The sequence below is a fragment of the Oenanthe melanoleuca genome, chromosome 3 (assembly GCF_029582105.1).
Source record: "Oenanthe melanoleuca isolate GR-GAL-2019-014 chromosome 3, OMel1.0, whole genome shotgun sequence".
Classification (NCBI taxonomy): Eukaryota; Metazoa; Chordata; class Aves; order Passeriformes; family Muscicapidae; genus Oenanthe; species Oenanthe melanoleuca.
In genome coordinates this window covers 78,183,193-78,206,069 of record NC_079336.1, presented here as the reverse complement: position 1 = coordinate 78,206,069, position 22,877 = coordinate 78,183,193, and the positions used below count along the sequence as shown (strand labels likewise).

The window sequence follows — 22,877 nt, the reverse complement described above, 5'->3', positions numbered from 1 at the left end:
AAAGATGGTGCCTCTGCCAGGTGTTTGTAACAGCCAGTGACAGTCCACAGATAGGGGCTGGTGGATGTTGTTGTGGGGTTTTTAAAGCAGATGAAACTCTTCACTTCTGCTTGGATGGAGTTTAATCAGAAGTGATGCAAGTTAAACTATGACAGGAAGGGATAAAGATAGACCTCTGTTTGATGTCTGACTGCCCTGACATGAGGCTTCAAGTATTCAGCTCCTCAGTGTTTGTGAATCTGCAGCTGTGGGAGTCCTGTACATCCTGTCCAGTATCTGGCTACTGGACAAAGCTGGGCACCAGCTGAGGAGTTGAGCCTGGCCCTCCTGAGAGTTCCACCTTGGGTTTTACAGCCATGCAAAGGAGGACTGAGGCACCAAAGCCAGCTGAGTGCTTTCTAATCAGACAGGAAGTCAGTTGCTCTTCTCTCCTCCCAGTATAGCTGGTAGCAATAAAGTAAACCAGTCAGGCATCTGCAGTTCCTCTCCTACAAACCCTTCCAACTTGTACATCTAATACCCAACCACCCCATTAAAGCAGATGCCACTGAGGTAAGGAGGGAGTGTCCAGAGGAAACCTGAGCACTGTGCGCTGCAGAGTTCTGTGCACTGAAAAGCAAAATATTCTTGGGAGGAGCAGAAGCTAAGACTGGAAAGGCCCTGTACAGTAACCAACTTGTTCACCAATTACCTGAATGTGACAGTTGTGCCCATTTTGTTAGAGAACAGCACACCTTAAATGACAGCTTTAATACTTGGGCCCTTGGACAGTGGGGTGCAGAGACTCTGACAGGATTGGTGCTTGCTTTGTGAAGAGGTTCAGGCCAGGCTGGAGTCAGGAGATTTGCCCACTTCATCAATCAAGCTGAGGTTCTGCATCTCACAAAGCATTAACACTGGGTAACTGTCATGAAAGACACAACAGAAATTCCCAGGACACCTCTTCAGGAGTTGGGTGTTTGGGGTCCTTTTCAGCTTCTGCCCATTCTCATATGCTGAGGGTCACTGCAGCACTAAGAAGGTTCCTTTGGTTGTCACTACCGAGGCACTCATGGAATTTAAGCCCCAAGGCTTTCCCTTGCCAGCCTTCCTTGCTGCACTGGTCCCAGACAAAGCTGTAGCAGTTGGTGTTGGTGCATGTATTTTTGGGGGGAGGGGGCGGAAATACCATGTTACTGGTTTGAATTATTTAATGAACTTCAGCTTCATTCATTTTCTTTAATTCAGTCTAACCAACCAAGGGGGGTGGGGAGGAGAAAAAAACCAAAACCCTTCAGTCTTCTAATGTAAAACCAGCCAAAGTAGAAAGTTTATTTTTATTTCTGAGGTCATGTACATCTCTTAAATTCAATTTTTAGCACTGCAGTGGCTTAATTCGAGGTAGCTCCCCCAGCTCCAATAGCTTGATGTCTTGCTCAATTCAGTCCTTAAGTGCTACCAAGGAAGCACAAACAACAGCTATGCAAGAGCTTCAAAACTGCGAATTAGCCTTCCCACCAGAGGTTTCCTACCGGCACCAAGGCAACAGTTTCCTGTTTTGCTACAGCTGCCCACCCCAGACACACACAACCCTGCACAGTAAACACCCTCTGGCAAAACCCTGCCATCTTCTTCTTGGAAGGGAGAAGGGGCAGGATCTTAGACGTGCCCCAAAACAAGAGCTCACTTATTTACTGCTAAACAGGAGCCATTTCAAAAGCTCATGGAGATCCTGTTTTTCAGAAATCAGATATCTCTTGTTCTTGCTACCTGTATGACTTCTGAGCTTAGAAAGAGGTGAGGACAGCAGGCCCACAGGAAGTGTAGGCTTTGAAACTGTACTTGTTTACTCTGTCTTACTGCAGTCTTAACCAGCTTTTATTTCTCTTCTAAGAACTTGCCTGCAGGCTGACGTGACACAAATGAGAAACACAGGCGCTGCCATACAGACTACCCATCTCTTCCTTTTATCTTTCAGGTCTGCTCTGCACCTGGCTGAAACTTGTCTGAGGCTCACCCAAAGACACCTCTGCAGAAAACAGGCACACTTGCTAGCTAATTTCAGCTGGTTTCTATTTGGTATTAACTACAGAATCACAAATATTTTGAAGCCTTACCAGCCTACCAAACTTTCTAGGACGACAGCTGAGACTTTTCTGAAAAGATCAGGCTTGCAAGCCAATTTTAACAGCTATTACTTGGTGTGGATGTCAATAATTTGTACAATTTTTATAAAATGTTTTTATCTATTTTCATAATTGAACATACATGTCTATATTATTTACAGACTGAAATATCAATAAACCTAATAGGATCTCTAGGTTCCTTGTTCTGACCCTCTGAATTCAAGGGAAAGCATGTGCAGGGGGAGGAGGGAGAAGGGGGCTGTTCACAAGTGCTGCACATGTACACTGCCCTCCTTTTTACAAACTCAGTACCAGAATATGCCTGTGAGCTTCATTCAACTGTGTATTTGTCACTTTTATATAAAAAGTGAGAGCCCCAACAACTACTTATTAATCAGAAAAGCATAAGAAGATTGAGAAATGTGCCACCTAATATGGAGGAATTTCCATGGATCAAGTTCTCCTTTAAAATATTCACTAAACAAGGCCTTTAAGATAAAGGAGCCCTTGATTATTACAGAGGAGCCATGCTGAAGTGGTGAAACTGGACTTTGCCACCAGCACATATTCAGGGTATCAGCTGAACTTGGCTTCAAATTATTGAGCTCAGAACATTTGGAGGGTACAGGTGGAGGGCTTTTTTACTGGTTAAATGTGCATTCATGTTTTTCAAGATTACTTTTCAAATATCCAGCTGTTTAAGAAAGAATTTTTCTGAATATTTTGCTATCTAGTGTAGGATAAGCTACACACACAAGAGAAAAGTCTCTACATCTATTTTTTTCAATGTAGTTGGTAAAGGGGGTGAAAAAAGCACAAAGAACAGTTCCCCAGCAATAAAGCTACTTCAGCCAGCATGAACACGGAAAACGTAACAAAAATAAGAGTAACAACACATGCAATAAATTACCATTGGGTGTGGAACACAATCCTTCCTTCCCTTATATTTTAAGAATTATTAGTGGTACAGCCCTAACATCAAAGTGATTTTTCCTCCCTATTTCAATTTCCTGCCATATAAAACTGCCAAGCACATCTGATCGCCTCCCTGAACAGCTTCACGGATATGACACTGAGCGTGCTGAGAAAGGCCTCAGGTCTTCAGGGAGAAGAAAGGCTGTTGAAGGAAAGGCCTCTCTAGTCAAACTCGGGATTTTTCACAGTAATCAGGCTGACAGCTTTTTATGTGTCACTACTTTATAGATGGTTACACAGCTAAGAATATATCTTTATAAATGTAGGAAAATGCAAAGTGTAAAATTTATTTTTTATTATTCCACAGCATAAATCTGTATTTAAATAGGAGACAGTGTCTCTAGGCTATGTGTGCAAAGGAACTTGGGCACCTATTCCTGACACTTAGGCTTCACTGAGACCCTGGAGCACAGCGGGACCCTCAACCTTCCTGGACTTGCCTCACCTACCAGGTGGCTTCTGGTGGCCACATGCAGGGCCCCACTGCCAGCCACCCACATGCATGTACGAGTCTGATTTCAACAAAGGGTCCTGGGCTGCCAGTATATATAGCTCGAAGTAGGTTTTTATACTCATCCCAGGCATAGGTGCAACTATTGTGTTGCTGGGATTCTACAAGGAATAACTTCCCCTGCAGCAGTCACTCTACTTTGTAGCAATTAGTAAGTGATTACAGCATCAGGCCTACCTGTCTCATATCCCTCCCCACCTTCCCCTGTTTCTACTTAAACACTAAATGCTTGGTTTTACAAAGTTTACAAGTATCAGACCCAATGATCAAATCCAGGTCAAGACACAGAGCGTGATTCCACAACAGGGATGCAGCCTGACCAGTCCTGTCACTGCTGCAGTTTTGTCCTGGTCACTGACATCCTGGTATCACTGAACTAATGGATGGCTGTGTCCCTGATGCTCTTTCCTATTGCAAGGTGGGGGAGAAAAAAAAAGAGGGGAAAAAAAAAAAAGGAAAAATCCTGAGACCTGGATGAAGCACCTCTATTCCTGAGAAGCATTTACGTCAGAGAACAGAAAACCCGTCAGAAAACCTGGATGACTCACTGCTTTAGGGACACTCAGCCCTCCAGATCGGCTGGTTCAAACAGCCCTGAACCAGCCCATGGGCTTCAAAGAGTCCCATTCTGCAGTGCCCTGCAAACCCTACCTTCCCTTTCTTCCCTCTCCTTGCCCAAACATCGCCTAGCCGTGGGATATGAGGCCAAGAATTTAATCAGCTGAAAATCATTTAAATGGTGGATGTTCTGATAGGAGCATATCTTCAAAAGTATAACCCAAATTTACTTTTGTAAGTGACATACATCTCATAGAGTTAACAGGAACCACCTGTATGGAAACAGCCTCGGTCCAAAGCACAGATACATTTTGCTTAGTCATAAAAACTTTTTTTTTTTTTTTGACAATACTGTAACTTAATCATTTACAAGCTGAAACTGTTCACCCAGTATCTGAAATATGTCACAGCGAGTTACAGTTATCACTAGGACTTCACAGCAAATAAAACTTGTAACTAAACATGCACAGATCATTATATATACAGTGATAAAAAAATAATGATGTACATTTTCTTGTAAGAAGAAATTAAGTAAATTCTTTGTGCATTTCAGGATTGAAACATCTAACCTATATAAAATTACTTTAAAATATGAAGTAAATATTTAACCCAAAACTTGAGAAATCTTTTGTAATCTGCAATATAGCCTTCTCATTTCCATTTTTCTTTCTCTGACACAGAACAACTTAAGAATTTTATCCTCTAAGATATTTAATAGTAATGTGCAGATATAAAAAAATACGTCCTCTGTGTCAAGCTTGAACATATATATATATATATATATATATTTACAATCCTCCAGAACAAATTAGCATTAAAAAACACAGAAGTAGCAGATTGACATAGTGCTTTATTTAAGCTGTCTGTACGAAGGAAAATAATGTGCATCCCTATCATATACGTGTAAAAATACTAAGGATGTACAGTGTACAAAAACAGTTTCTTGTAGTTATTTCACATCCTTGTGGGTCATATACTTAAGGAAATAAACAGTTTAAGTATGACCAACAGTAATACGGTTTCTTGGGTTCGTAGTCGTGTCTGCTTAATATCCTTAACCATATGACTAGATCTTGCATGGATCTAATGAAAGAACTAGCAAGGTCAAGAAATGTCACAAACTCTAAAGCTACAGGGAGGTAATTCAATTACCAATTTAGAGGTTTTTATTTAAATAAATACTTTACATTTCATGCTTGCCTGTAATGCACTACCAGGAGCAAGATAAGGAAATTCTACTGTAGACAGTACAAACAGTAGCAGCAAAGTGTGTACATTGAGGTGTAATATATAGACCCTGCAGTTAGTAAGGAAAGACCTTACTTTTGTACTCTAGGAGAAGCACATGGCCCCTGCAAGAACAGTCAGCTTTAAGAAGCCGCAAATAAAGATGGAAAAAAAAAGGTAAAACAATACTGGAATAAATGTTCTTTAAGCAACAGGAATGTACTGGAAGATGGATTAGTGTGGAAAGCAAAGCTGTGTGCAAAACTGCCAAAATCCAAACAGAAATTACCTATTTCCTCCGAGATGGCTGCAGTACAAGAGGGCATACTGTATGTCATGGAAGTCAGTACAAGCTGGAGTCAAGGTCTGAAATGTACTGTGCTTGAAAGGCTCACCAAGACAACCAGCCACCACCTCCTGTCCAAATCCAACCACAACTGCAGAACAGCAAAAGAAGAGCTTCAAAAGTTTCTCTCAGCACTGCTCGTCCATTTCTCTGTCATCTGTTTCTAACACTGGTAAGACAGAATCCCCCAAGCCTGGGCAGCACAAGGTGGCTGCTGACTCTCTGCCTCATAGACTGGATCACTGATGTTTCAGGAGGCAGACAGTGCAATGCAAAGTGATGTCTTAGAAGGTTTTCAGATAGCTCACTGCCAGGCCCTTCCTGCAAGCCGCACATTACCTGGCTACGCAACGGAGAGCGAAGCACAGGGTCACTGCCACAGGAGCTGCTGGCCAGAGCCACAGCTGCTGGCTGGAGGTGCCCTGTGCCAAGAAACTTATTGCTATCACAAGCTGAAAACATAGGGAAGAAAACACAGGCATGTAACACAGATTTTGAATCACCATAGTTTCAGTCTGTGAGTACAAGACCTTTGCAGAGAACTAATTAATGCCCGTCTGTTAAGTACTTGGTTATTTCAGTCACTCTCTCACTGTGCCAGTGTAGACACCTCTACACCACTGGTCCAGGAGAGACCTGCAACACATTTGCTGCTCTCCTCTCTCTCCGCACAGGGACAACATCTACACGTCCTTAGTGTTACAGGGTGACATAATGAAATCCTATGCAGTTAGAATATATGTCATGATATATTTCTATCTGATTATCCATCCATTACTAAAGATAAAACACGAAACATGAAAAATTGTCTAAATTACTCTGCGTCTTTAGCTGCCTTGCTAAAATGCCCATCTACCCCTTGACCATCCCAGCACATGCACTGCCAGCAGTGGGCTTCATGCTTGGGCACTCAACTTTCCACATCAAGAGGCTAAGGCATCTGTGTAGGAACATCTCTCCTCTCAGACTCATCTACTCACTCACACAACACAACCAGGAATACTCTGCAATATCACAGTCTTTGTGGGAGCTAACAAGAGCTGAACGCAGAGATCCTTCCAATGATAATCCCATGGAGCCGGGGGTTCCCGATGTCGCCTGCAAGGGCGCGCGCTGACGCTGCGCCATGTCACGCCCCAACTCCTAGCACCAAAGGGTTTATTATTAAGATTATCATTGCTGAAGATCAAAGCTAAAGTTTATGCACACGTTCTGTTAGATACAGATCTTCGGAAATGGAAAGACGTTTCCCTATCAGTGGAGTGTTCGCTGTGATGTTTGAAATTCAGTCAATCAGGTACCACGGTTACACATAATCTGCTGGATTTCGGGACTCTTTTGGTTGAGGGCAAATCTTCCTTGAGAATGGCTGATCCCAGAAATTTACTATTTTAATTGTTAAAATAAAGTGCTTTTCTTGTAATCACTGTGGTCTCGTTGTTCAAATGCAATTCCTTCATATAGAACAGACACATTCTCTTGTGCTGTCAGGCTCTTACATTATATTTATCCTAAATGTAGCACAAGATGTAGCTTTTTTGTCTGTTCACTTTTAACCCTTTGGCACATGAGGTTGGAAAACCCCACCTCCACTGCCAAACTGTTAAAAGACAGTATTTTATTCACAAAAATCTGGTTCTAAGCAGTATGTACAATTTCAGAGCCTTGTTAAAATTTCCACGTGGGAGAAAAGTGCATTATTCCCTTCAGCTTGTACAGTCCTTCCATATATTACAAAATTAACTGCTATAAGCCTGTTCTAAGATGTAGCAGCATTTGCAAACATGACACATACAAACCTTATCTCTAAAAATAAATACTACCGCAGTATAACCAAAAAAAAGGGAAAAAAAAAAAAAAGACTATTCGGAGTTAAACACCTGGAGAGGAAGCTAATTCACAAACTCAAAACAAAAACAAGTAAGGCAAACACCTGTTTACCTTGGTGCACACATTTTGGTGAAAAGCAATACCATTATGCCTGTCTACATTCTTCAGCCATCAGAGGTGATGCATATCATGAAAGAGAAAAGCATGAAAAAGATGTTATCTGGTGCAAATTATAAAACCCCTTGAACAACTTCAACTGCTGCTTTTATGCCTTCATTTCTTGCATGTATAATGTTCGATTCTCCATGATTGCACATGAACCTGGAAGTTCTAAGTGACAGGCTGGATGAGCCCAGCCCTTCTGCTTCTTCTGTAGTATCCAACAGTAATTAAAAAATAATATATATATATATTTATATATATCAACAGTTTAAGTCCTTCTCTCAAACATTTCCCAAACAAATTCCAGCCAGATGTTAATGACAGAGACCTGCTTCAAGTAATGATATGCCTAACAGAAACCTTGCATATGTACATCACCACCTCTACATTTCCTCATTCTAACCAGCACAAACAGATGCAAGAAAATTTATCGCCTAGTCTGTTTAGACTAATTACAATTTTGATTCATCTTCTGAAAGAAGATAAGCTGGACCAACATGGCTCTTGTTTAGCCTCCACTGCGAGGAAAAATAGATGACTACTTGTTCACAAAGTGTACAATGCTGAAGTCAAGTCATCTACCTTCAAAGAAACTGTTAGTAACTTCTTGACGTTGCTATTATACTGAGACCGTGGGCGGCAGCAACAGCAGGAGAGCGGAGTAGAGAGAATCTCATATGTCATGCAAAACCAGAACGGATTTTAGGTCGGTTTGGGAAAGAAACTTGTTCAATTTGGAATGGTCTCTGAAAGTGCCCCTGCTATCATAGTAGTATCTAGTACTGGTGGTGATGTTCAGGAATCATTTTCACTGATAAACCTAAGATGACAGTGAAGCAGCAGAACAAAAAAGTTATTCTCGTCCACTTGCAGAGTAGGAAAACTGGGGGAAATGCGGCCGCCTCTCATTGTCCATGCAGTCCATACCATCCTCGTCATCTGTGTTAAGGAAGAAGTTCAAAACATCAGGATATTTGAAATAAAATTTTGTTATTCATCTGACATGCAGTAAATCTTTCAGGGTTCAATGCCGAGGTTAAAAGCTCAAGTTAAAGCAAGACTTCATTTAAGCACATAAGCTTATGTTCACATAGCAGGACAATACTCACTGAAAGGACAGCATGCCTAAAAAATCACTATTTATTTCAGGTTGATAGTTTGGTTCATCTTATTCTGACTATCACCTGAGAACTTCAATCACAACTACCCCTTCTAGGCAAATCCAAACATGCCAGCACACCCAGCCTCTGGCAGTGCAGAAGCTGAGTGCCAACTGAGGCAGCCAGTTTCCATCATTTCTTGAGCTGAGCTCAGGAAATTATAGTCTTACTGTAGCTATATTTAAATATTCCTCCATTTCAAAGGGAGTTTAAAGGAAAAACAGCTACAAAATGAACAATTCATACAGGTTCTATGTGTTTCTATTCTTAGGTATTATTTTTAGTAAACTACTTATTTTTACAGTATTTACTGGGATCAGAAGAAATACAGAATAAGCCAAATTCATAAATATTTTTATTTACATAATTTCTCCAGTGCCAATGGAAAGCAGGCACCAGATGTTACCTAACTCTGAGAATTTGGATGTACATTCTCACATGGCTTTTTAACAGTTCTTATTCTAAAAGACTCCTGCTGAGACTCTTATTCTAACTGTATCTATATGCAGCCTTTCAGAACTTTGTGCCTTTTGTATCTTCATATATTGTACACATAAAAACTAGAGTTAATCCTGGTCTAACTTCAAATCAACCCAAGTTAATCCAAATTTTAGTAAAATTTGTTCAAGTTACAAGGATGAACAAATTCTTCTCAAGATAGACAGAATAAAGGGTTCTTTTTTCACAGCAGAAAGGCTTAAAAATCAATTAAATAATGGACTTTGAGCAACATGGTCTAGTGGAAGGCATTCCTGCCCAAAGCAAGGACATTGGAACCAGATGAACTTTAAGGTCCCTTCCAATCCAAACCACTCTATGTTTCTATGATTGTGTTCAAACACCAAAAATGCAAAATACAGAAAATACTCTAGATCTATATATGATCAGAAAACTGCAGCTAACCTGGGAGTCCTAAAACATCAGAAAATGAGCTTGCTTTAGGAAAGGGTAAGCAACCGTAACTAAGCCTTTATTGTCTACTTTTGTGATCCTCCTTTCTCAGCCTCCAATATAAAGAAACAAGAAAAAGCCCCTCAAATATCCCCATTTAGAAAGAAAATTCTTTAAGAACTCAGGAGGAAGATTTTAACTGCTCTGGAGGAGTAAGTAACTGCAAAGCCCTGGCTAGACTGATCACGACAAAACCACAAAGTATGGTGAAATCACATTCACTCCAATAAAGAAGTTATGCAAGGTCCAGTGCCACAGTTACATCCACATGAACACCTTCTTTAAGAATCCTGCTGATGCATAGGACTTGATAGGAAAATTAATTTTCAATTAATTGACTTTTTTTCAAAGTATTGTCTTCAAAGTATTTCCAAATATGCCCATCTTACTGAAGCTACACAGCAGCACTGTCCATATGCTTAAAGAAGGGTCTGTGCTCCCATTTGTTGGAACTGGGACCTTGACTGCTGACCAGCAAACACTTGAAGATGGTGTCTTCTCTTATTTGAAAACAAACAAACAAAACCCCACATCAACAAACAAATTTAAAAATTCCCAACAAAATCAACACAAAAAAGCCCACACCAAAAATGCCTCCAAAACTCCAACCCAGAGTGATCTAATATTCTAAGCTTTGTAATTATTGCATCTTAAAAATAAAGCTGTCATTGAAAGTTACTCTTAAACACTTCCATACAAAGACTTTTATTAGTAATGGTGAGAACAGCTTTTCTATTCAAACAGAAAAACCTTACACACTGCTTTATTATAAACGTTATTACTACATCATGCTTATGCATAATTTCTGACTTACATTTTTCAGGCGGTGTTATTGTAATAGTCTGAGCTGTAAATTCTTCATCAAAATACCTGGTGTCTGTCTCAGATGTCACTTGAGGTTTAAAAGGAGGTACAAGCTGAAAGACACCAAAAAACAAAGAAACAAAAAATTACTAAAACTCAAAGCAACCAAATTACTATCAGGAAAACAATTAAGTTCTTTTTTCCTATGCCCCATATCAAACAAGTAGGTCTGTGGAGAGGCAGCTGAGTCTCTAACTTCCAGTAAGAGATAAAACCCATTTGAGTCAATCCCAAAAATACCAGTTCAGAATCCAGTCAATAGCACAACAAAGCTAAATTCCAAGTATCATTCTCACATGACTTGCAAATAAATTGAGCTGCATAAAGATAATTACCTAGAAACTCTTCAGGCCAATTTAATTACCCACATAGCTGTCAGGCAAAGGCATCTCAAGATACTTCACCACAACTGGGTGGTATAAACAGCTAAGGAAAAAAAAAAGACTACACAGAGAACATAATAAGCATGGTTTGAGGTTTTTCCTTTCAGTGGGAAGCCCTTAATCTGAACTTATCGTTGAAAGAAATTACGTGATGTGAAAATAAATTTTACATTTGAAAAAAGGCCAGTTCAGGCTTAAGGGAGTTGCTATATCAAAACCTGCCTACTGCTTTCACAGCACAGTGTGGGATTTCCCAACAGCAAATCTCTGGTAGCCACTCACAGCCTGCAGGCAGGACTCCCTTGCCCCTCTTCCCAACCAGCTTCACTATCCACCTTCTCCACCAAAAGAACTGCTGATAAATTTTTGCTGTAGGCACACTGAGTGTGGGATATCACACTGCATGCTGCCAGTCCAAAAACAATACAGCAGCTTCATATGTATGACATTGCAAATTGTGTGTGTGTGTGGTGTGACAATGTTCTTGTTGGTACCTAGAAGCCCTTTGGTGCCATCTCCTCATATGCAATGTAAAACACATTCTGAGAATAAGTAATTGATTTTCCTCTCAATACAACAGGTTATATCCTGGCTCACTGGTAGTATCACCTTCCATGGGGTTTTCACCAGTTTCATGTTCTCCTCAACTCCAGAACACTAACACCAAACAATTAACTTGGTCATTTGCCCCACAGCAAAGAAGGAGGAAGTGCTGCTAAACTCCCTCCTTTCCCCAAGTTCTATGCACTAGATGCACAGATGTACATGATCTGTACAGACTAAGAGACTGATTTCATCTGATCGACATCTTCAGTAACAGTGCAAGCAATTGTTAAGCACTTCATATACTTAACAGAATACAATAAATCTGATTACTACTTTTACAAAACTAAGTTCAGCTTTCCCTTACATAGCCTGAACGGAAAACATAAAACAGCAGAGAGGTATTTTGAAGTAGAAGTTCGGGGCATTGTAGAATAAATGCTTAAGGAGCCAACATACATAAACAAAACATCAGAAGAAACTTTCAGGTAAAAATCAAGTTACATCCAATGTTTATAGACAAAGTACTCTATTTTACTGCACAGATTCCTACACTTTTTGAAAATTATTTTTATATGCATCCAGGCTATATCAAACAATTCTGCACTATTAAAGCAGATTTCCAAAGGTGTACATCTCTCCAGCAATGCAACCACACAATTCTAAAAGAGACTTAGTCCAGTGCAACATCCCACATTGCCATTTTATTCTTGTTTTTCTATCTGAGAAAAGGACACTCAAAGAACCCCAAAAAACCCTGAAAACACCAACCAAAACACACAGCACAAAAAAACCCAAAAAACCCTTAAAAAGCAAACCAACAATAACTACAACAAAAAGCACAACAGAAAAAAACCAAACCAAAACAAAAAAACCCTACACAAGATTATAAGAAGCTAAGTAATGTATTCTAGTTAAGGCTAAGTGTCCATCACATCCTTTTAAAAAGACACTCTCACAGATCTCAGCAATAAATTCAGTATTAAAAGTTAGTACAACAATTATTGTTGTCTTAAATTTATAACATTTTACTGTTTCCCTGTTTGAAATGCTTTTTACTGGTCAGAAACAGAAAATGCCATTTCATTAAAAAATAGAACTTTTCATCTTAAAATAATTAAAATTCAAGCTTAGGAAAAAATTTCTTTTTTCTCAAGTCAAGGACAAGAAGCAATGTCTTTCCAATAGGACACATTTGCAGCAGAACAGCACACATTTGCAGTAGGACAAACTACTCCTGCTGTGAAGTGCACCTGAGACCTTTCATGCTTCAACTGTTTTGCAAAGAGAAGGAGCAAACCCTCACTTCACAGTCTGGAAGAACTGTGAGTCAGGTTGAAGTAGCTGATGAAACACAAAAGGTATGGCAAGGTAAGATCATTATAGGTAGCAGTGTATGGATGTGCTGCTGGAGAGGAAAAGGAAAATGCATTTGATGACAAGTTTCTTTCTCAAAAACTTACAGGCTAACTACTGGTTTATCCAGGGATTTGTTACTTCTGTTTTTTAACGTACTGAGATGAACAAGCCTCAGTATGACTTTAAATTATCCCTTTGTTCTCTCCACCTATCTGAAATACTAAAGATTATGGAAAATACTTTGAAAACATTATATTAGGAAGAGAAACACAGTGCTAAGTGACTCTTAAGGAACAAATAATTACAATAATTTTAATCAGGTATGAAAAGTGCCATTAAAAAAAAACTCATTTCAACTGAATGCTCAGCAGCCAGACTTACTAGAAAAATCTTTATCAATAACATCCAATAAGTCAGCTGATGAAAATTGCAGTGTTTACAGAAGTTCAGCTGTCTGGAGAAGTGAAATAAGTAGAAGACATGTAACTCCAGGCTGTAACTAAAAGGGAGGGACCTGATGCAAATTGATGTCAATGGTGTTTTAGGATTCATCTATCTTACAGCAGTATCTTTCATATCCTGGACATCAAAAGCATTTGGAAACTTCACAGACTGCAAAAACAAATTCTCTGACCATGTGGCTCCCCACAACAGCAGACTGGATTTTATCAGGCTGTGCCCTTAGGTACACCAACCATTCCCTAAAATCTCTGGAAGAGTGGAAGCAGTAAGGTTAAGAAGCACAGATGCAGCTGAACAGAAGTAGCACAAAGATTTCTTCAATCTTTCCATACACCTTGCCTCCTTCCCTCACAGTATCACCTCCACCTCCCACACAGCTGTGGACAGAACTGGGGATTGCTCCTTCCCATCTACCTCACCTACACCAACAACTGGGACTAAAGTCTTGTGGACATCCCACTCCAGACTCCTGAGCTGACACCAAAGGCACACCTCCCCTTCCCCAAGTAAATTCTTGGCAATTATCTTTCTTTGTCCGTTAGTTGTCAAACTTCATTTAAAAACAGAAATAAAAATGTCCACAAATTTCAGCTGTAATGAAACAAATAGAAAGACAAATAAGGTGCAAATGCTGCAGAGGCTTCCACATACATCCCAAGGAAGACTGAAGCTGGGATTTAATGATTAAAACACCCAACAACAACAACTGCTCTGATGATCACATCTAGATGCCACTCTACAGCCAGCAACATTTCACAGTTAGTGCACAAAGAAATGGTATCCACATGCTACTGCCACAGCTATTCCTCACTTCTGGCATGAGAAATCAGAAGTCCAAGAGGGATGTGAGCACCAGAAGGCACATCCAGTAACCTGTGTCCAAAAGGAGTAAGATAAGCTTTTGTTAAGCACAGGCCTTGTCAGTCTGCAAGAGAATTGCACTGCTTGGTCCTGGCTGCCAAACTTTAGTATGGGATAATTTTCTTCCTGTAGTGGCCTCAGTTCAGAAAAATGCTCCAACCAGACAGGGAACTGCAACTCCTGACAATCTACTCTACGGAGCAGAAATACAGATTTTCTGGATTTATGCATTACATACACACATATGCATAGATATGCATGTGTCTGTACAAATAAAGAAATAAAAGTCTAAACTCAGTGTGAGTTAAGTGACTTTAAGAGTTTGTGTTCAAGACAAAAATCCAATTTCATATCCATCTGTCAAGCAGAATCTGCCCTGGCCATTTCAAAGGCTTGATGTTAGAAATGACAGCAGAAGCAATATCAAATTCTTAGTGTCTTCATTATCTCCAGTGAATGGCATTTCCATTTGGCATCCATCAAGAGCAGTGTGTGAGAAACACCACAGTTTTTCCATAGTTCAAGTCCTGGAAGATTTGGCACCCATCTCCTAGAGGAAGGAAAGGGGCAGGTACAGTATTTGACTGTTGCAGGTACACTGAGATGTACAGGCTTGATTCTACACCTTGAACTTCCTCACACTTAGTGAACAACTATATAAATACTTCAGTATGAGAGAAAATATGGAACACTACTTGTTCAAGGATAATTTACCAGGAATCACTTGTCTTAGTGTTGTATAGGAAATGGCTGAAGCCATTGACTATGATACACTCAATCTGCCATATGAAAAGTATGATGCTTAAGAATATCAATCTGATCTTTCTTCTCCTTCTAATTTAAAGGGAAATTTCAGAGAATCACAGAATATGCTGAGTTGGAAGCGACCCAGAAAGATCATCGTGTACAAGTCCCAGCCCTGCACAGCACCATCCCCAAGAGTCACCATGTGCCTCAGAGCATTGTCCAAGCACCTCTTGAACTCTGTCAGGCTGGTGCTGTGGCCACTTTCCTGGGGAGCTGTTCCAGTGCCCAGCCACCCTCTGGGTGAAGAACCTTTCCCTAATACTCAACCTAAACCTCCCCTGACACAACTTCAGGCTATTCCACCACCGTAAGAACCCCACTGACCAACAGACTGCAGCTGAACTGTGCTGGGTAGATGGGAGGAATACCTGCCCATGCTCCTCAAACTAGAGTTTCCACCTTGGGGAAAGAGGGAAATTTGAACTGAGCTTCAAGAAGGTCAATAAGCATTCCTGTAGGGACAGGTTCCTCCCCATACATGGCCCCAAAGGCAGCCAGAGCACAGCCCAGGACTGGGAATACACCATGGACCCTGCATTTGATGGTCCTAGGCAGGGGGAGGAAAAGAAGCTGGAATTTCAGTGGTGGAAGGACATAAGTCCACAGGAAAACTGGTTCAGCAGAGAGGTTTGCCCATGGATAAACTATTTTCCAAGTGATACAATGCTGTTACCACGGACAGAGGGAAACCACAAAATCCCAGTAGCATAAGTTCCAGAATCAGACACACTTTCCTCCCTGTAAATTAAAGCAGGGGGAGAAGGGTGGCCACCAACATCTAGGTCTGCCCATACAGTTTAAGGTATCAGTGGAAACACAATGGAACTATCAGACTGGTTAGATGTTGTCTGACCTTCTCACAGCTTCACATGACAACAACACAAAAGTGACCAATGAGAGTAATTTCTGCAGGTTTTGTGCAGTGCAGATAATTGTATGAAAATAGTATGATTCAAATAGCAACAGCCTAAAACCAGATGGTGGTACTTTCCCATTTACCTCCTACCCTTTCCCTTCAAAATCTGATACACAGAAGTACTGAAATGTGCATTTAAGATCATAGTTATGCTGCAGATTTTGCCAGGCCTGAACACAGGATTTGGATCATGAGATTCCATGATTTGTTGGTTCATGTCTTCAGTAAGCCAAGGCAGCCCCAGCTGAAGGGTAAGGAACAGCTCCTTGCAGCTGCCAGCCTTGCTGCTGGAAGTGACTCCCTTTGCAGTGGCACAGGTGCCCCCAAAAGCAGCACCTGCATCAGAACCAGACCTCCCTCTTCAGAACCAGACCTCCCCCTTCAGAGCCAGACCTCCCTCTTCAGAACCAGACTTCCTCCTTCAGAACCAGACCGCCCCCTTCAGAACCAGACCTCCTCCTTCAGAGCCAGACCTCCCCCTTCAGAGCCAGACCTCCCCCTTCAGAGCCAGACCTCCCCCTTCAGCCATCGCTGCCGCGGGTCCCTGCTCCCACCCTGCACTCACAGATTCACTTGTTGGCACTTCCTTGCTTCCTTCAGGGATAATCAGAGCTATTACCACAAATCAGAACACCTATCTCAGCCCAAATTTCCACATGGTTTCTCTCATCTTTCATCCATTACATGCAGAAGGAAAACCAGGCTGAAAGGTCTGACCTCCTCTGCCATGAGGATACCAAGTGCTTCAAGCTGCAAGCCTGAAGACATACCCAAATTTCAACCTTTTAAGTAATGCTCATGTGATTTTCGTTCAGTGAAAGACCCTAAACAGAACATCTGACAACTGTAGTGTATGTCTGCTACCCAAATAAAAATATGCTAAAACAATTCTTACATGAGAAACAGAGAAATTTCAAAAAGCTTCCTGATGCTACCTAAAAATAAAACAAATATTTTATTTAGTACACGGGCTTTTGAAGTCTTCAGAGTTTGCCAAACTATTCAATTTCTCATACTCAGGCAGAGAGATAAAAAGTCATCAGGGCTGAGATGATCACAGGAAGAACCTGGCACAGGCTGCTCTCTTTCATATGCCCTCATGGTTTTTCTGCCAAAAATAAATACATCAGATCACAAATGCTAACTACTATACATTTTTCATTTAAAGGCAACGACCTTCTCTGCTCCAGTGTGCCATACAATATTTTTTTATCATTATGTAGTACCAAATGAGGTTAACTAGCTAGCAGTATCAGAAACCTAATAATTCCATTTGACCATTTGGATCTGCTTGACCTGACAGAGCTGTGGTCTGTCACATGAAATACATGAAATAGTTTAAAGATATATAGTTCTGTTTCTAATCACACCAGTAAAGTGGTAACCTAGTAAAATGATAAAATTAGAGGCATAGAAGCACAGTGCAGATGTACAAAACCATCACCCAGCAACTACTCAGAATACATGTGATTTTTTGGTTTCCATTACTCTGAAAGTGAAATTCAGTCCTTTAAATTCTAACAGAAACACACTCCTGAAATGCAGCCAGAAAACTACAGTGCCATGATGCTTAAAACTCAGGCAAAATTACTGTGAAATATTTTTACTATGCAAATAATTATATCCACTATCAATTTCATCAAGTGACCCAACTGCTGAAGACTCTACATCCAACAACAAACAGCAACAGAAGCAAGCACAGAATAAAGCTATTTAAAAATCAAATTTATTTGATGCTCTGAGTTATTTTAGAATACCAAAATACCTCAAAAATATTCATATAAGCATTCTAATGAACCTACTTGATGAAAGTTCACTAACCTTATCATTATGTTTGAGGATTATATTTCAGAGCACAGCTCTGAAGTCTGCAGAGTGTAAGAATGTGTGTGCAGAAGGAACTACTGGATATTTTAACCAGGCAAACAGCTTTGCAAGGAACAAACAGGAACACAAGTACTTTTAATTAAACAGAAAAGCACACTCTCAGAAGTCATTTTCATGACTTTTTTTTCCATAGAGGACACACTGTGTGCTAATACTGCACAAAAGCAATTCCTATGATCCTTGAAGTGAACTGTTCAACTGAGGAAATTCAGCTCATGTTTCACTGGCAAATTTAGTTTCTCAAAGCAACAGTATCCAGAGTAAACAAAGAATGACTATAGAGTTTCTCTAGTCATAACACTCCAATAAGCCATATCCACTTCCATGAGCATAAAAGTGAAGTGCCAGCATTTATATATTTTTATATAATTATACATTTTTTAAAAATCTGCAAAATCTCCTTTTATTTTAATAGCTTAAAAATATCTTGACTAAAACACATTTGCCATGTTCATTTGGAAAGAATCAAAGCACAAGCAATTAAGAGTATCTATATATTCTTAACTAAATAAGATTCTGAATACAGTGTAGAATTGAAAGTTCTATTTCTAATGTAAGATAATTAAGAAACGTTTTTCAAGAGAGCAGGAAAATGTAACAGCTTTTTTTTTTTCTCACCCACTCCTAGCACATTGCAATCCTATTGATTTTTGTGGGTTTTTTTTACTCTAGAAAGGTCCTCAACTTGTATTTTTAGATTTTATCCTCACAGTGCTTTTCTACAGTGTCCTTACATAACCAACCAGTGGTTGAGCTCATAAAGTAACCTGATTAATATACTTGCTCTGATTATTTATTGTAGAGTTTCTTGAAACACTGTGGTACTGCCAGGGAAAAATCACACTTGTATCAAGTAATTTCAGAGTACCATATTTTGTATCATCATACACAGGCTTTTATTTCAATTCCGGTATTTGTCAGAGAAGTTACCACACCAACAACCACACATTTTTAAAATTCCAGTTCAACAACAACTGAAAAAACAGTTTGTATCATTGACATTGTAGCATAAACATATTCTGCTCAGTCGTATGTCTTCCATTTTCCTTTTATTTGAACAAAGCAAAAAAAAAAAAAAAAAGGGAGAAAAAACTTTTAAAATTACGCAGCTCAACTGGCAGATTAACAATGTAAAACAGTTTGGGAAAAAAGAAAAGTCTTTATCAAAATAGAAAGGGTTTATAGCAACAAGTAAATTCTTACGGAAATACTGAGATAAAATCAGTTTCTGTATATAAAACAACTTTAGTTGAATTGAGTTTCACTCCCAAGTAAGACAAATTCATTTTCTAAAATAATTCCTGAAGTGTTGATCATTACAGAAACAGGACTAGGTTTGGAGAAAACTGTTCCAGTTGAATTCCCAGCACTTGCTTTCTCCACAAGCTGTTTGGGCTCAGTGTTTTAACATGATTTTAACTTTCTTAGATATCTCTTTAAGTTTGAAAAAGGTTTCTGCTTATACACAAACAATCAGAAAGTAGATTTTTGCTCTGAGCCTTAAAATCACTTAATTTCCCTTTTTCATAAAACAACTTTTCACTAAAAGGCAGAAATAAAATGACAATTCAGGATAAACTATATTACATTTTTCATATTATCTTTACTCATAAATGTACTTTTCTCTTGAGAGCCAGCGAAGAAAAAAGAAAAGGAAAAAATTTGGGCATTTACATAATAAAAGATTTAGGTTGGTTTGCAAATTTACTTGTGGTGAGCTGACAAATTATTACTGAAAACATAAAGATTACATAAATACACCTTGTTCAGAATAGTTATTAATTTGTATTAACACAAAAAAATTGCAAAAGAAAAGAATTACTAACTCCAGAGAGCAGCAGTCTATGGCTGTCACTGAAAGCACCTTGCAGAAGCCAGATTTTTCAATGCCATATAAAGACATACCTTTTTATCATACACATCTTGCCAGTTTACTCCAGCAAAGAAACTATGACGCATGATTTCTTTTGCATCGTCTGGGCCTCCACCAAGTCTAAAGAGAGTAGGGGAAAAAAAAACACATATTAAGCTTTTATAGGGAGACCAAGTTATTGTTATGGTGACCATTTCTTTTTTACTATCTGGGAACAATTCTTACCCAATTAATATGAAGTTTTCACCTGTTTAATATGAATTCTGGCCATCTCGAGAGAATTCATGATAGTGGAAGCACCCATGCCATGGTCTATTCTTTTTGATTATTCCAATTACAGTGTTCATTACTGTCCACAATGAGCTTTTTTTAGGAATTCATTAATTTTAAAAACATACTTAAGTTTGGTTTGCTTGAAAGCCCAACTAATGTCCTGGCACTATTAAAAAACCCAAACCAACCAAATAATGATAAAATAAAATTTTGCCAAGGACGTGCCAGGCACTGAATCAGTAACGACTTGTGCATCATTTTTATACAGTGTTCACTGCTGTTGCATCTGGGTGCTGTAACAATTAACCAATTACCATAAAATAGTCTCAATCTGAGTCAATTAGTATAAATTAATAAATTGTAGGCCTGCTGAGAAGGTTATTTAAAGGCCATTGTAAATAACCACACTACTCACTGTGGCCCATAGCTTGCCAAAGCCAGACTCTGTCTGGTAAGTCATCTTAGGAAGTAGATTTCAGCTACTATGGGTGAACTTGTCCAGGGTGGTCTGAGCTCACAGAAGTGGTCACTGCTGCCAAAAGAGGAGTGTCCTGCCCATACCTCTTTTCTCTCACTTGCATCTGCAGCATCATTCCCACTTGATGACTGTGAGCAGAATCAGCTCCCTAACCTGGAGAAAAACTAACCCTGGCATGAGAATAGAAGAGAGAACTGGCCATTTTTTATTACATCAGCAAGTCCACTTTGACTTGACAACTGAGTGAGCTCCCTTGAGCTGCTGTTGTTGGTTGAGAAATAACCCCACATCCAGGGATGGGAACCTCTGTCCCTCTCAACAGTATATCGACTTTCAGGACTGCTCAGCTCTCATCTAACTTCTCCCTGAGACTGAGGATCTCAGTTTGGGGATCCTACTGCCCTAACAGAAGGAAGCTGCAGCAGAAAAAAAGCTACTCTTAGCTAAATAAGCAGACCATACGTGTTAAATGTTAACAAGAAGAGTGACAAAAACAGTGTGTGTTTCATTAAAGGGAACTGCTAAAGATATAAAGATATAAAAATTCTAAAGGCAAGCATTTAAGTAAGATAAATTCCAATCTAAAGCATTTAATGTAAGGAGGAATAATTTCCACAACCAAGAAAAAAGTCTGTTGGTTTGGTATTACCCTGCTGCCAAATTTCAAAAATATTCTGGACTACTACGTCAGTCTTTCAATAACTGAGTGTAAAGTTATTCTAATTTTCAAGCTGCATTCCTCCTTGTTTCTCAACTACTCATTGTAAAATTCTCTACATCTTGGCAAAACATGGCAGTTAGCCTTCAGTCTCCAGACTTCTCTCAATAGAGATATTCTCTCAATATCTTCTAGCTGCTCACAAAAAAGCTGAGTTATGTCAATCTCTGTGTTCCTCCCCTATTTAGCATTAGCTAGCACAAGAACTTGACTATAAATAAGCTTCTAACTATAACTCTGTAACAAACACTACTGTCTGCAAAGATTAATTACAAGAAAGAATCTTTTCAATTCTTGGTGGGTCAGGATGTTTGGAGGTTAAAAAGCATTAGGAGTTGCTACAGAAACACAGTTTTACTCTACTCTGCCTGTATTTGGCTGGCTGGTCACAGTCTGCTTTTCCTGCATACAGTAAGTTCAGCTGGAGCAGACAAGCTGACCCCCTTGAGCTGTCCTGCCTGCTTCACTTGGCTGCATCCACACAAATCTCATGGGGAAACACAAGTGTTTCAACAAGGCACATTGTCCTGAGTGTACTCAAAACTTCTTGAGAACAACCAGCAGCTAGAGAAGAGAGTCTAGTCAGACTAGAGAAGCCCTAAAACATTCAAGAATTATAAAGATATTGGGATAAAAAAGGTACCTACAGATGAATCCCACTGGTTTACAAAGTCAGAGATTTTAGAGCCATGGAAGACTGGACAGAGCTGGTCCAGTACTGGAGCCACTGGAAAATGGCTCTCCTGGGCAACAATCCCAGAGGGAAAAGCCACCACAAAAGGGCACAGACAGCAGCTAGGTGACACTTGCTTTCAAACTGCTCTCTTTAACTTCCACTCCAGCTGTATTTAACAAATTACTAGTTTAATGGTCCAATATGTGATTTATTTATGTGTCCCAATAAATGTAGCTATCTGTGCATCTCTCCTGCCATGATCACCAAGAACAAGTGTCACAGTCCCCATGAGACAATGCAGTGACCTCAGGGTTAAGTTATACTGGGACAAAAACAATTGAGATCTTTCCCTTTGTTCCAGTACACATTCTAAACCTGAGGAGACACCTATGTTTGCTGTGAATGGTTTAAAAAGTTTGTCTTCCACAAGCTTTTCTTCCTTTCCCTGGTTAAATTCATTTTGTAAATCGCTGCTGGACTGAAAAAATGGAAATCTCAGACTGTTGGGCTGTGTATGACCCTTTCCTGTGATTGACAGCTCCTTCAGCCAGGAAGACCTGGCACCACAGGCCTATTGTTATATTACCCAGCACAAGTAGAGTATTTATTATACCTGTACAACCAATTAATTTCACTTACCTCTTATTTGGATCCTTTATCAGTAGGCCTGATAATAATGATTTTGCATCTGCAGACAGAGTTCGAGGAAACTTTATGTCCTCCATTAGTATCAGTTCAAAGAGTTTCTCATGATCTTGGTTGTAGAAGGGTAATCTTCCACACATCATCTCATACATGACAACACCTAATCCCCACCAGTCCACTGCACGACCATAGTCATTATCTTCTAACACCTGAGACAGAAACCAAAAGCATCTTTAAGACAAACTATTTCATGCACCATCATTTCAGTCTGTTTGCAGACATATTAATGTGTTTCTGAGATTTTATT

General features: G+C 39.6%; 2 protein-coding genes across 9 annotated transcripts in view; one reads left to right on the top strand and one right to left on the bottom strand.

Annotated features, from left to right (window-relative positions):
* SDCCAG8 (SHH signaling and ciliogenesis regulator SDCCAG8) overlaps window positions 1-2,299 on the top strand; it is a 105,233-nt gene extending 102,934 nt beyond the window's left edge. For all 6 annotated transcript variants that reach the window (XR_008840001.1, XR_008839999.1, XR_008840000.1 and 3 more), the window contains one exon: window positions 1,958-2,299. The gene's annotated coding sequence lies outside the window, so the exon portion shown is untranslated. The remainder of the gene's footprint in view (window positions 1-1,957) is intronic.
* Window positions 2,300-4,979: 2,680 nt separating this feature from the next.
* AKT3 (AKT serine/threonine kinase 3) overlaps window positions 4,980-22,877 on the bottom strand; it is a 145,032-nt gene continuing 127,134 nt past the window's right edge. For all 3 annotated transcript variants that reach the window (XM_056486306.1, XM_056486305.1, XM_056486307.1), the window contains 4 exons: window positions 22,565-22,779; window positions 19,813-19,900; window positions 10,640-10,742; window positions 4,980-8,653 (listed from right to left, as the gene is read on the bottom strand). In XM_056486306.1, coding sequence (XP_056342281.1) covers window positions 8,568-8,653; window positions 10,640-10,742; window positions 19,813-19,900; window positions 22,565-22,779 — 492 coding nt within the window. In that variant the 3' untranslated portion in view covers window positions 4,980-8,567. The remainder of the gene's footprint in view (window positions 8,654-10,639; window positions 10,743-19,812; window positions 19,901-22,564; window positions 22,780-22,877) is intronic.